This window comes from Lagopus leucura, unplaced genomic scaffold (assembly GCF_019238085.1).
Source record: "Lagopus leucura isolate 7727_CA_CO unplaced genomic scaffold, USGS_WTPT01 Super-Scaffold_100009, whole genome shotgun sequence".
NCBI classification, from domain to species: domain Eukaryota; kingdom Metazoa; phylum Chordata; class Aves; order Galliformes; family Phasianidae; genus Lagopus; species Lagopus leucura.
Genome location: NW_024962266.1, coordinates 3,954,745 through 3,969,354, shown reverse-complemented (window position 1 = coordinate 3,969,354; position 14,610 = coordinate 3,954,745). Strand labels below are relative to the sequence as shown.

At 38.1% G+C, this 14,610-nt stretch overlaps 1 protein-coding gene across 6 annotated transcripts in view; it reads right to left on the bottom strand.

Annotated features, from left to right (window-relative positions):
- Nucleotides 1–496: 496 nt before the first annotated feature.
- The window catches only part of RALGPS2 (Ral GEF with PH domain and SH3 binding motif 2), a 109,509-nt gene continuing 95,395 nt past the window's right edge, over nucleotides 497–14,610 (bottom strand). For 4 of the 6 annotated variants that reach the window (XM_042874192.1, XM_042874196.1, XM_042874195.1 and 1 more), the window contains 5 exons: nucleotides 13,114–13,219; nucleotides 12,502–12,594; nucleotides 5,562–5,667; nucleotides 4,364–4,455; nucleotides 497–2,160 (listed from right to left, as the gene is read on the bottom strand). In XM_042874192.1, coding sequence (XP_042730126.1) covers nucleotides 2,131–2,160; nucleotides 4,364–4,455; nucleotides 5,562–5,667; nucleotides 12,502–12,594; nucleotides 13,114–13,219 — 427 coding nt within the window. In that variant the 3' untranslated portion in view covers nucleotides 497–2,130. The other 2 variants (XM_042874197.1, XM_042874198.1) reach the window with 2 other exon arrangements.

Below are 14,610 nucleotides of genomic sequence, written 5' to 3'. Positions count from 1 at the left end.
ACACTGCTGGCTACGAAGATGCCGTCTTCACCATACACCCAACATGGGTTAACTTGGGTGATGTGTGAATTGAAAAGGGATTCAGCACAAGCAACCCCTTTTCACAATACATGACTTCAGGATCAGAACAGACTGTTCATTCCCCAAAGCAGAAAAAAAAAAATTGCAGAGGGACACAAATTCCCACACTGCTTGCGGAGCAACTCTGACAGAAATATCCTTCCACTGTTTTCTTTCTACCAAGTGCCAATTCACAAGAACAATTTTTGGAAACACAATCCAGCCTATTGCCATTTAACTCCACATTACCAAGTGTGCGGGTTTTTCGTTTGTTTTTAACTGTGAGACTGGATTCTCCTTCTCTATTTTTTTCCCTCCTAGCATTCAGCAATTAATCATTTCCGTTAAGAGATTAATTTAACTCTGGGGAGAATGAAATGTGACTTCATAGGCTTCTACTCTGATGCAAGAAACAAACTGTACATTTTCAAAATAATCACTACTAGTAGAAAACTTTATTACACAGTCAGAGAACTCTGCCACAAACTGGTAGGTAGTTTGTTTCTCTTTAAAAAGGAGTATTCACGGTGGAATCTGCAAGCTTATTTATGGCCACTAAACCACAACGTCAATGAAACATTTACTATTTTTCCACAGACTTCAAAGTTCTGATATCTTAGAGTCATATTTTGGATAATGTTTACTTGCTTTACAAAGACCATGTTTTGGAAGGTTAAATGAAGACTAATCATCCAGGAAATGTTATCTAGGTGATGTCAAGGAAACCCAAACAACGCAAGAATCAAAGTTTTTATGCATAAAACACATGTATAAAGCATGTTTCCCTTTTTACAATCACATTATTTTTCAAAGTAATTTCAGTGACCAAGAATTATTCCTGTCAAGGATATAACTTTGACAGTCCCATACCTTTTTTCTCTTTGTATTATCCCACCTCATAAATTATTTGTCCAACCATCAAAAGAGCTTCTGTACGTAAGGTCTACTTTAGGCTACATTGTCAATACCACACAATGTCATATTTTGACCAAGACAGATAGTAAAATCAATTATTGCCAAATGAGATCATGAAAGCTTGAGATTGTGCCTCTATCATTTTAAAATATAGACTGTAAGTGATATTATGAAACACCATACACTGACAGTGGTCCCTAGCTGATTAACAGACACCCGGAGAAGTAAAACGTCTCCAAGAACTGTACCAAGATGTTGGGTTGTTGTTTGTTTTTTTTTTGTCATTCAACCTTCATCTGCAGGAGACAGAGGTGTAGGAACAAATGGGAAGAAAACACTCAGTTCTGAGCCAACAGTGCTTTCAGTTTTGTCTTTCACACGCACCCCAAGCACCCGGAACATGTGAACTATGCTCTAACCAGGAATTAGGTAACAGCGCACCAAAAGCATTCTTAGTGTGTCTGTGCCCGCTCACAGGGAATGTGGCTCCCATACAGTACTACAGTTTGCAAGCTTAATGCTACTTCAAACTTGCATTTGTTATGTTTCATATACTCGTAGGTCTGAGAGAATTAACATTGCTCCAGGCTCAGTGTGCCTGGGACAAGCTTCCATTGAGAACTCCTGGTATAGTCCAAACAACATCATCTCTAGAGTGTGCAGCACCTCTTTTACCCAGTTCATACATAGTTTTTGATACAACTCTTAAATACCAGTTTACTTGCTTTCTTAAGAATACCTAAAAAGGTGAGTTATTTTCAAAATTAGTACAAAGTTAAAAGAAACTCAAACAAGCTACAATCTATTTAACTCAAGCACAGCACCGCCAGAAGTTTCACACACACTATTTGGTGTTTCACTGTTGTTTTTCCTTTCACTCTTTAAGGCAGTGGTTTCCACAGGTCAGTTCAGAGGATATAACAAAGCATGGTCCATGGCAATTCATGTTGCAATTCCATTTTTCATTCGGGGGACCCTAATCCCCAGCCATTACGTGTTTTGTTCAGGGCTCCAGAGTTCAGGAGATCGGCCTGACAGGCTCCCTTCTGGCACAGAATGCAGCTGGCACATTTTCTGTCAGGACCTCATTCTCATTTATGAGATGGTTCAAATTGTTCTTTTTTTTTTTTTTCTGTTGTGTTTTGAATTAGCCTGCTATTCAAAGGTCATCAAGTTGGCAGGAACCTGAAAACAAAAATACAAATAGCTGATGTTACTTAGGTAGCAGCTACTTACATCCTAATGTTTCACAAACCTTCAACCTGTTCAAATACACATCCTAATGCTCATTCTGTCAAAAAAAAAAAAAGGGGGGGTGGAGGAGAAAGCTGGGAATTCAACCATCATTAATACAGTCAGTACAAAACACTAGAAGCATACTTACAGCTGTAGAAAATGCAGGAATCACAAAAATACTAAACGACTGAACTGTTTACAACTTTCTTACATGGCCTTAGATCTTATTAACGCTGATGAAATTTAAGATTTTGAGCTGTTGACAAAACAACTTTAACATGATAAATCTCAGGACTGAGCTACACAAGCAGAACCTTCTCACTTGAGTCCCACGAGCTAGGAAATACTTGGCACAGGTCAGTGACTGATGTAGGCCCTCCAGCATTTTTAGGGCTAATTTACAAACACAAGGCATAAACACTTGGCTGGGCTTTTCCCACAGGAAGCCTGAACGTGAGATGCAGACATCACTCCCTTTCATGAATATTAAAGGTAGCCTGCATTACACAGCTTAAGTCCCCAATTTCTCCTTATCGGGAATTTGCCTGAAAGCAATAAATGCTGTTTACTCAGGGTACTAAAGAGCCACTGCATTCCCGATGACTGTCAATAAATGCACAGTCTGGTCAGGTTTGAAGCAGATTATTTCTTGCATTGCATTTACCTGCAGAAGCAGAAATGATAACTGGGTTAAAACTACACCATTAAAAATTATTACATACAATTAAAAATCATATACATTAAAATAGTTCCCAATATTCTTCAATTTGGTAGACGTCCATGCTCTTGTCTTACACAGCCATACCCTCAATAAGAAAAGATCTGCTTTAAATAGATCTGTAAGGCTCCTCTCTAGGGAAAGCACAGCTCAGGGGTAAAATCAAGATCAAGAGAAATAATTTAAAGGATTTTTTTTCTTCCAAAAGGTTTTTTGAACACTAAGTTTTTGCTTATTAACCAATCTTTATTGCCTAATGCTTGCAGGAAGATCTGCTTCTTCTGTGGGAGACTCATTAGGAGTAGCTAATGCTGCAAAAATGCTTGCTGTACAACCACATTCAGACATACCAGAAAACAAAGTATGCAACACATAACAGTAACTGAGGCTGTTGGTCTTTTAGAGCTAGTTTTGTGTTTTTTTTGTTTTTTTTTTTTTCCATGACTCTTCTCTTTTCTTCCTCCCCTTTTAAAACCTACATCATGTTTTCCCCAGGCCCCAGAGGCCCCAAGGCTTGCCACTTTTGCATAAGCCATGAGCAGAATGCTTTAGACCAGTTTGCATTGAATAGAATTGTTAAGCCTTGCTGAATAAAAGTTGTCACCAGCAGGCAGTTTTGGAGCCTGTCTGGCAGTCACCACACTCTTGCAAACTGCTTGCCACTACCGGCTACTATTTCCACCTTCTCCAGCCAGGAACACAATTTTCACTCCTTTGCACTGTCTCAGACATTTCTGCAGCCCTCCTTATTCCTTAGACTTGTGTCAGAGCCGAACAAGAATACACAGAAGGATTTGGAAAGGTCTTTAGTTCCCCCTTATTCTTAAGCATAGCCATGTAGAAGCAGAAAAGTTCAGCAGTGCTTCAGGAACCCAACAGAAAGAAAGGAATTTGAAGAAAAGAGCGTTAACTTAAAGATGCACTTATGCTGATGAAAAAGTCACTATCAATATATATGTGAACAGAATTTAACAGGGCTTGAAGAGTAGTCCTTTCTTCTTTTTTGATTCAAAGAGAATTCAATTTTTGTTTCCAAAGTCTTTTAAATATACTCAGAACATAAATAATTTTTATGTTTTAGTAATACACACAGTCAGCATAACTATGGGACTGCCATCTGTAAACGGGCAGTGACAAAAATACTGTGTCGGAGACTGAGATTTGTCAGTATTTCTTCCATTTCCCAACTTTCCAAATTGCTCTATGGTAGCCTCAAGACTTTTCTTCATCACAACAGAAGCTCTGAGGATTCATTTTCAAGGAGACAAACACAAAAGCTAAACCAAGTCAATAAGCAGGTGAAATCAATGTCCAGACCGGTTGGAGAAGATTGCTGTTCATGTGAAGCAATCAATTACAGCTTGGCCCTTTGGAAGCTCAGTCAGATCTGAGCTTTTAACAGCTGTTATTTCTTTGTCAACATCTTGTTCTCACCTGTTGTCTGTTGCTTTGGCAGGCAGCACTCAGGTGTTTAAACCAGAGCATCGCATTCATTCTATTTCCAGCTTGAAATTTGTATGAATTTCCTAAGTGAGAACAATAAGGGGAAAAAAAAAAACTTAGGAAACACAACAAATACTGCATTTAAATCTCGTCTACAGTCAAAGAACCAAATTTGAACGCTATGAAAACATGTAATAGCAAAAGGTTCTTGCAACTTTACACCTTGACTGCCATACATGGAGCAGCTTAAACAATTGTTTGACGTAGTGCAAGAAGTCATAGCTTGTCTGTCTTCCTTTTGTACACTGTAGATTTCAACTAACACCAGTGTCAGCCAGAAAAACAACAAAACGTTTCTCAGAATTATGTAACAAAGACACATTTTTGTTCAGTGCCATTACTTCAACTTGGTATATCATCACATTATTTTCATTAAGCGCAGGACAGCGCAGAAATGCGCTCCAGAAAGCTTCATTTAATAATCTTTGAAAATTATTCCCAAATGCATTGAAATGATAGACTATTATTTTCAGTATCTCATGTCAGACAGCGCTTACCTGAATTCAGAAAGGCCAAATATTACAAAAGCTTTTCACATTGCTGTTGCTGAGTTTAAGCTGATAACCTTAAACTAGAACAGACACTCAGAAATAAAATGTACTCAGACTGAAGGTAAATAAAATGAGGAATGTCAAACTCCTTTATCACAACTGCTCGTAATAATGCTCTTTGAGCACAGTTACAGAAAAATAACATTTTATTCAGTTTAAACTGAAACCAGGGCACTCACTATGATGGAATAAAGGAATTTTTTTTTCCCTCTGGCTTCTCAGTGCAGAATAGTGAATTTTACTGTTTTTCCTGGCAATGGCACTACATTTGAATAGCTGTTTTGTTTTGTGGTTTGTTTTTCATTTGGAGGGGAGAGGGGCCTGGTCAAGCATCTGGTGTTACTGGAATAGCAAACTCTTTTCATAGCTACTTACATTTTCATGTACGTGAAAATGTCTCTGAAAAACTGAACTAAATACAGTTTGAAAGAATGAAGATGAATACTTAAAATAAAAACACAAGTTGTTACTTTGGACACTACTTAGAACACAATGAAGACTAAGGTACACAGGTGAACCTCAGCAAAATCGGCGTTTGTTCTTGGAACCACTGTGCTCGTGGTGTGAGTGCTGCCTACCTTTCTCAGAATCTGTCAATAAGAAGAGATCTGGATGTTCAGGGTCGTCTGCCATCATCACCATCCAGCCCACAACTGATACATTCTTGCTCGGGGTGGATTTGAACTGAAAATACAAGCAGAGATGTAAAGTAGCATAAAGCCTTAGCCAGACTGACCAACTGCATAGAACAAGCATTCAGAAGAACACTTCCTCTCAGTGTCACTGTTGTAGACAAAAGACTGTCATCAGAGGAAGCCCAGCACTTCAAATAAATTTAATTTTACATGGAATTCATGAAAACAGAACTTACCGCAGCAAACTAAATTCAAAGGATACTTTAAGGAATATCACAATCCATCAAACCAGGCACCCAATATCTAAACCAAGCTGTATGAATACCACAGCATTCCTCACCATCTTTCTGCTTGTGTGTGAACATACCATCATTAAAAAATGCACTAAAAATGCAAAGTTAATCCCCTCCACTGTTAATAAAGAAAAATGTAACTACTCAGTGCCACAACTATTCAAAGCGAGCACGTATATTCCAGTAAATAAGTCATTTTTATAGACGAGATATCCAGAATGATGGGGTTTTCCTGCCTAAGTTATCACCCAAACATTGACATAGTTTGTACCTCCCTATTTAAGCACGACAACTGTCTCTCCTACGCTACTCCCTCTCTTTACAACTTCATTATTCTGCTCTCCTTTTCACCCAACTGGGCAATATTATTTTCTACTTCTCAGTTCCAGGCAACCTGCCCATTAAATCCCACCTTGGCCATTTTCAGCTTCTTTCTTCCTGGTCTTCTTGTTATTAGCAGACCCTCACAATTCACTTCCCATGGCTTGCTCAGATGCTCCTTCTCTCTTCAATATCTATAATTCATTCAGTTTCCCTCAAGTCTTCAGTTGACAGATCTCCTCCTCCTACATTCATGTGCCCATCACAGACTTTGCAGTAAGTCCTTGCACTTCTCCCCTCTGCAATACTTAATCTCTCCACTGTGCCCATAAGGTCCAACTCTACTCTATGCAGTTTGCTACCAGATGCATCTTTGTCCTGGCTTTGTGAAATCCCTGTTATAACCTCTTCATTAGCAAAGTAATTTGGTCATCTCTTTAATTACAGGTATTTTCAGAAGCCATACAGCTAAAATTATTTCAAGGATATTTTCAGTTACTAAAACGAATTTATAATTCTAGAATACTTTTCATATTAATGTCTCATAGCAGACTTACAGCATTAAGCATCAAATCTCTTCTGTATCATTTTAGAAATAATACTGTTTAACTATTACAAATCCAGTAAAAAAGGAACATTAGCAAAAGTAATCATTTCTGCTGATTAGTTTCAGAGTATCACACTCACTATAATGTCTACTTATGCTCACCTACCTGGGACTTGTCCAACACCCTACATTTTAAACCTCAATTTAAAACCACAGTTTAAAAAACATTAGAACTTCAAATGAACAAATGTTAGGTCAATACTTGAAACATGAAAAGTATTTCAACCAAGTACAAAATAATTTAAGAGTCTGCCCTCTATCTTCCAAACACAGCATTTATGTACTCTCATCATTATGTTGCCATAGAGACACTTGCAGGAACCATTCCATAACAAGCTCCTATCAGTCATGTTCAGCTCAACTATTTAAACATCAGTGGAAACAACACTTGGAAACTTTGAACGGATGCTTGAACAGATAGCTTAAGTGTAAAAGGGGTAAAGACTGTTCTTCCAAGAGACTTGCCTGCTACACTTCACATGGATGGCTTCTTTTGATACCACTGTGGTACCTAAAACTGTGGGAAAAGATCATTCCTTAGAAAATCTATAGAACCACATATACTGAAGTTTTAAGTCATTCTACTGCTTCTGGGAGATAGATGTGTTTGGTAACAGCTCATGAGATTAAGCAGTAAATTACATAGCTGTATCATTATACGTGCAGCTGGATAACAATTTCTTTCCATATACATTCAGAACTTATGGACTCAAGACACTGCCCTGAAAAATAAGATGGCAACTTACACTAAAAAGGGATTTGCAAAAGCAAACTTCAAGTAGTCTTACAAAGCATTAGCAGGTTAGTTTCACCTAAGTGGAAATCTGTGCCACTAAGAACTAACTGCATCCATTTCTAGAGGGCCATGTGAAATGACACATTTGCTCCTTCCCTTCTCAGTCGTATGTTTCAATAATAGGCCTGCAATATGCAAAAAGATCACATGCCTGAAACTGCCAGAGCTTGCTTCTTTCATTCTCACTGCCATCTCAAGAGTGTTCAGCACTTTCAAAACAGTAAGTTAATCACAATGCCTCTCTGGAAAGTAAAAAGCTCCACACAAGGAAAGCATTTCCTGCTAGCATCAATCCATCATCACGTGAAGCACACGTCAGTTTCCCATTCCTTCGCACTGCTGGCTTTGTATTGCATGTTTACATAGCTCCCCCAAGGCAGTTCATTCTCCACTGATGCATGGAGCCACGCTAACAGCAAGTTTGCTTTGTTAATGTGAAGGGAATGAAAGCTTCATTGTGATTTAATGTTCATGGTCCTTCAGCTTTATTTTTTATACACGCCACTGGAACGAAACTCTTATGATAAGCACAGAAAACCACAGCTCTAGTGTAAGGCTTCACAGAACTAGATGTGCTGCTGCAGTTCTGCCCAGAAGTATTTTGACTTAAATCTTCAAATCAAAAATTCAATCTCCTGTTGAGCTAATATTCAAATCACTCCCTTAGCCTCTAAGCAGCAAATAACAATTTTTCCAAAGTGCCAATAAACAGGCATAATCCTGAATACAAAATGCAGGGGAAGGCTTGGAATGAACAGCAGTTCATTCTTGAGTGAAGGCTCAGAAAGTCTCTGTTGCTTTTCCAAATACCTACAAACATGGAAAAATCTCTCATGCATGCTATGTTGTCACAGAAACTGGCAAGATTTTTCCATCTCAATCATTATTAACAGCTTTTGATGGATGTACTCACATTTCTCCAGGAGAATACTTTCTTTAATACTAATTTTAAGTTGTCTATTTTTACGGTTGTCCTCTTCTAAAGCTGTGCAACTACTGGTTTGATCACAGATGTGTCTTTGTTGCTACCACTAAGCTTTCAGCTTCTTACAAATATTCCTCTGAGCTTCTCCTGTACCTCATCCTCTGGGCTCTGAAGCCCAAATGTTCAGTATGGACAGTTTTCCAATACTGTAGTAACAACTGAAACCTCCTCCTTCTTTAAAATACAAAGGTCATTATATTTATTAGTCTGTCTTAGAAGATGCAACACAGGAAAATTTGTCTCATCCAGATATCTACAGTATCCTTTAGAGTAGATGCATATCTACAGCATGCTGGAATACTCTTTTGCCTTTGACCACAGAAGTGAGAACAACGGCCTTGCCTGTGTTTAAAAGGAAGGTGATTTCTTGCCCATTTTGCAAGATCACATGCCATTTTTATGAGGTAATTTTCCAAAGAGGTTGGCTACTTTAAGCTTGGAACTGCTCTCACTGTCAGTGCATTCCAAGTCCTCAGTCTCAGTTGCCTAAGGCAATAGCAGCAGGATAGTCAAAAGCATGCCTGTAATCAAGACATATGTGCCACGAGAGCTCCAGCCAGGAGCTTTCATATAGCAGACTAACTATTGTTTGTTTCCAGCATTCCCTTCCACATCACCAAACCTTGGGCAAGGAAGTTGCGAGGACAGATGTTTACATGACAATGGTAAATATCTAGAATATTTTAGCTAGGTAAATCTCAGTGTATCAATCTTAGAAAAAGAAACCTGCTTCCAAGTAGACAGCATCATTCCTTTAGTCCATTTAATATGGACAGCTAGAAAACTCTACCCAGATCTAGCCTCCAAGCTCTATTTTGCAGAATGGATCTCTGGGGAATATAAGCGGACAGAATTTGCATAGTGAGCACGTAATGATACACCAACTGTCTACAGCTGGTGGACCATCTACAATTTATTCTACTTCAATTAAATCTGCCTTCTGAAATTGTAGACAAATGAGAACAGGGGCGCGACACTTGAGAAATCCTCTTCATAGACTTCAGAACAAAAGCTGAGCCTCTGTACAATTACCCTCAAGTGAAACTGATACCCCAGACACCAAAAGCTGTACCAGAAGTGCAACACAAGTAAATCAGCTGAACAAAGTTCTGACCATCTATGATTAGGCTGTTTAATAAACTGGAGCCTCTCCCCCTCCTTTGCCAACCTCCTACAGGAGTTATTAGGTAAGCTTTCACCTTCATTTCACCATAAAGAGCTATAAATAAGCTCTTGAGTACATGTGCACCTACTGTGAATGATTTCTTTAAAATAAATGACAGCCCAAACTGTAGCTGATAGGTATTACATTATTTTAATCATCCCTGCACCTGAGCAAGCAAATCCTGACCTAGACTTCCCAACATGCTTTGCATCTGTGAACAGAACAAGTTGTGTTCACTGCCCTCAACAGCTAAAAGCAAGACATCAGTTGTGCACAAACTCAAGGCAGTACTGGACAATTCAGTCCAATTCCACAGAAACAACCAGTGAAATAAATACATAATTAAACATATAATTAAGACCAAGCCAACATGCTCTAGCAGCCATTTCTCTCTGCTACCACTACACTCCATCACCCTTCCCTAGGGACCCGATACTGCTCAAACTCAGCTCAGTGCTCACAGCAGTCAGAAGCATGCCAGCATTATCATTTTGTGTATGTCCTAGCCTCAGTCTGTAAGTTTGGTCTGCTAGCTCATCCTCTGGCAAATAAATAGGGGAAGAAAAGAATGTGAGATGTTTAATTCTTAGACACTACACTCGGTTTGTAGCAGCTTAGTTGTTGCAAGTATTGCAACAAATCAGTGCTTTGGGAGATAGCAGTCAGCTCAACAGGTTCAGAAAATAATTTTTGAAAGAGCACTCTAAATGGGCATTAAATGGATACGACCACACTCCAAGACAAAAGATTCCTGCAGTAACAGATTAGATATTGACCTTGAATTAAAAATATATATATATCTTTTTTTCCACGTGTGCTATCTTTTTACTTCATTTACTCTTCCTAAAGAAAGGGCAAAGTGATCTACGTTATTAAAATTGTTACTCTGAAAAAGTGGATAAACAGATGGACTACCTTGACTTTCCCAACACCACCACTACCAGCTAAACAATTCTTCCAAGCTCTCTAAACCTACTTGCCATTTAGATTGTTTTAAAATATTTATACACAATCTCAAAATAACTTCTGATTGAATAGGTACAAGTACGGTACAACTCTGCCATCATTCGGTATTTTAACAGACAGTGGACAGGAGAGACTTACAAGATGCATGCTCTGTTCTTGAAAGAAAACAAAATGTAATTCTGGCATAAGGCCTAAAGGCATCACATCATTAACAAGAGCGCAAAGTCTGACATGACAAAGATTTCCATTTCTTTGTGTTTTCAGAACGACTAGCAATTAATTGTTAGTGACATTATGCCGGCATAAGTTTTCTCTCAGTTCTTGCTTTTGCATTTGCTTTAGTAATTCACATTTCTGCTCACAATAGTTTACAACTCTGCACTTTGCAACTAGCTTTACTTTTAATGAGACAGTCTTTCCATATGTTTTTCACTGACAGCAGAGGTAAATGCATATCAGTGCACTTTTCTGAAGATGCTCTGGAGATAAAATGCTTGGCTCACAGGACTTTGGTCATACCAGCATTGCCATACTTAACTAACAAATTAGGGAGGATATGTTTAGCTTTCGACTAAGCAATCAAAACTAGTACGGGTGAGGCAGTTGATATAGCAAAGAAACCTTTCCACCAATAATTAGCTAATATTAAATTACTTTGAATATTAGAAGGCTGCTTCTTAATTATTTGCTTCCAGTAAAAGTGGAAAACACTCAACTGCTTTGTAGATTAAGACAATACATGATACAAACTTTCCAAATGGAACAGAAAACTCAAATATTCAGGAGCCTTCAAGTCAGAAACGTTAAGCTTCAAATCTTTGCCCTCTGAGCATAAACACGTTAGGATTAAATCCCTGTATTTTGCACCAAAAAGAAAAAAGACAGTCCCCCTTCTAGGATCCTGCAGCACATCTCAGTTTCTAAAATTACATAAACTTTATGCAAAGCAAATGTTCTTCAGTGACAGTTGTCATAAATTAAACTGAAACACTGGCCAAGGCAACTATAAGTAATGGTTCCAAGTAGCGAACGAACTTGGAAAAAGACTCAAGTATCTCAAATTTTATCCAGTTTCCTAGCAGAATCTCTGGCTCATCCTCTTCCATTATAATTAACCAATGAAAACAGAAGTGAACTATGCACATCATGACATCCCTGGAACGGCAACAGAAAATTCATTTTATTACTTTCCCATTTAAGCAAAGTATTTCTAGATTCTTTCAAATGAAGCTGCAGCAGACGAAAGGAAAGCCAGCATCATGTGATGTGCTAGCTCTTTGTGCAATGTATGAAGTGTTTTGTAGTCACTTGCAGTTCATGAGATGAGATGGAAAAAGACAGTAGTCTCATTTTACCACATGAGTGAAATCGGTAGAAATTGATGTGTGTTTAATGCTGTATCTAATGATTTCTCAGTGACTTTTTGGTTTTCAAGTAGCAAACTCTCGCAAGATTCAGAAATCATCAGGAGATATGACTTCTACCTTAAAAAGGCAGGCAGACCCCATGACATACTTTCCATCTTTACAGATGTACAAATTCATGGCATATGCAAAGCAGATGTTCCTGTTGTAGCACATAAGCATGTATGATACCTTTAGTAGGGCATATCTGTAAGAGGTGAACCGATTGACTGGAACACAGGATAGTAGTCACTAGAAATCATATTAAAAACTTATCTCTAGGTTTACATCAGGAAATCATATTCTAATGTCGTTAAATGATACTGAAATATGCCTGTTTTACATACATGTTTTCTCTCTGTGGCCTTCAGAGATTTTGCAGCATAGTAAAAGAGTTGGGTTCCACACAACGCTACCCAGTACTTTGTCCAAGATGCTACCTAGGGAGAACGGGGAAAAAACAAGCATAATATACAAAAGAAATGTTAAAGTATGCTTAAGTATGCTTGCCCCTTTCCTTTTTCATTTTATCCATAGCCAGAAAGCATACTCCTTTGACATGAATACCTATTTTGGTTTGTAATTAATCAGACAATTGCAGTGCAATCACTTAAGAGAGTTATTACCTACCGATAAGCTGTTCAGGAAGATGAAACATGTTCATCACCTTTAAAGTTATCAGTATTTGTATAAAATTTTAAGCTGCATTACACTTCTCTTCCACTTCCTACATAATGGGCGTATCCTCATAAACTGAATATCCACCAAACAGAAGAATGCAAAATCTAGCAGCTGACCCTAACATTTATCGGCAAGGCAAAGGAGAACTCAGACACTTTAATCAATTGCATGCTTGCCACTTATTTTACTTACAATTGAGCAAAGGAAGAAACTGAGAAAGTGAGGGTTTTCTTTCTCTTATAAGTAAATGAACAAATAAATAAATAAATAAATCTTACTGTGGGTTTTTTGCCTTCTTTCAACAAAGTCTTCCTCCTGAGAACGCCTTGAATAGTAACTGCTCCTGGATACAAATGAACAGCCAAATCTTCAGATTCTAGAGAGCTGAAAGGAGCATGTGAAAAAGTGTGTGAAAAGAATAGATTTTTCCTAGTGAAGTTCCCCAGTCATTACCTCAAACTACTGCAAACATCTGTATTTTAATTTATAATTGCCAGCTTCTTATTTATTAGACTTCATTGTGGAAAAAGACTTTGGCTGTTACGTGGAATTGCTGCAGTGGAATTTACACTCACAAGCAAAAGTGATCTGAAAAATTAGCCAAGCAGGTAGTCTTTAATTAAAAAAAGAATTAAAGCCTAGAACAACTCAAATTCAAGAGCAATTGATTTAACTGGCAAATGTTTGGAGTACTGTTGCTCTCTGTGTTAGAACATCTCCTTCAGTCCTTGCAAGAAAGATTGACAGTTTTCTGTTGTTGTTGTTAGAAACACTGGAATCATTAGCACATCAGAAAACAAAGCAAAAGCTCAAACATGCACAATTTTAAAAATATCCAAGAGCAAGAACAGTGAGCAGGAGCAGTAATAAAGAGCAGAAACCCAAACCACAGCTTTAAGGTGTTTTAATGCATCTGGTGTGCTCCTCATCCTGATCTAACTCACATAGGATACAGGAGCAAAGGGCAAAAAACAAATGCCAGCTACAGCACTGAAAAACAAAACTTAGCTTTATTACAGTTATGAAGCTGACTGGAGCATAAAACATTTTCTATCAGAAAAATTCACAACAGGAATCATTTCAGTAAGTGTCAATCAGAGCAAACAACTCAATGCTGAAACCAGCAGCTTTCTGGAAAAGCCAAGAAGTCATGCAGCATCTGAAACTTGTTTTGAAGTAAGACAGCATTTGCTGCTTTATCCGTCTTGCACTTGCACTTATTCAAGGTGAACTGGAAATCCAGCAAGCCTTTTCATTGCAGCACCTACTGAGGATGAGGATGTGGAGACAATTTTGGACATTGATGGGAACATGAGTTCAACTCAGTGAGACAATGCTTGCTTCTTAACATGAAAAAAATGCTTAGTTATCTGTCAGTTATTTCCCAATTACAGTGCCACACAGCTGCAGACAATGCTTCTCAGAAAAAAACTCAGAAGAATCAGTCATATCACTGTATCAGCTTTCAAAGAACACTGTATTATATAGAATTGGGACCAAATTTCATGCGTTACTCTGTTTAACCATCTCACTTGTCTTGGGGAAAGGGAATTCAATACATAACCACTAATAAAGAAAACATTCTGTGTGCTATAGTCATTAGCACAAGAAGGAACTTTGCTGTCTGCAGAACTACCAACACTACTACTACACAGTGGCACGCAGTTAAAAAGCTACCAATGGTAAAATACCTTTAAGCATGGATACAGAGACCCAGTGGTTCAGAATTGGGATTTGCAGACCAGAATGAACAAAAGCCCTTATGATGACACAGA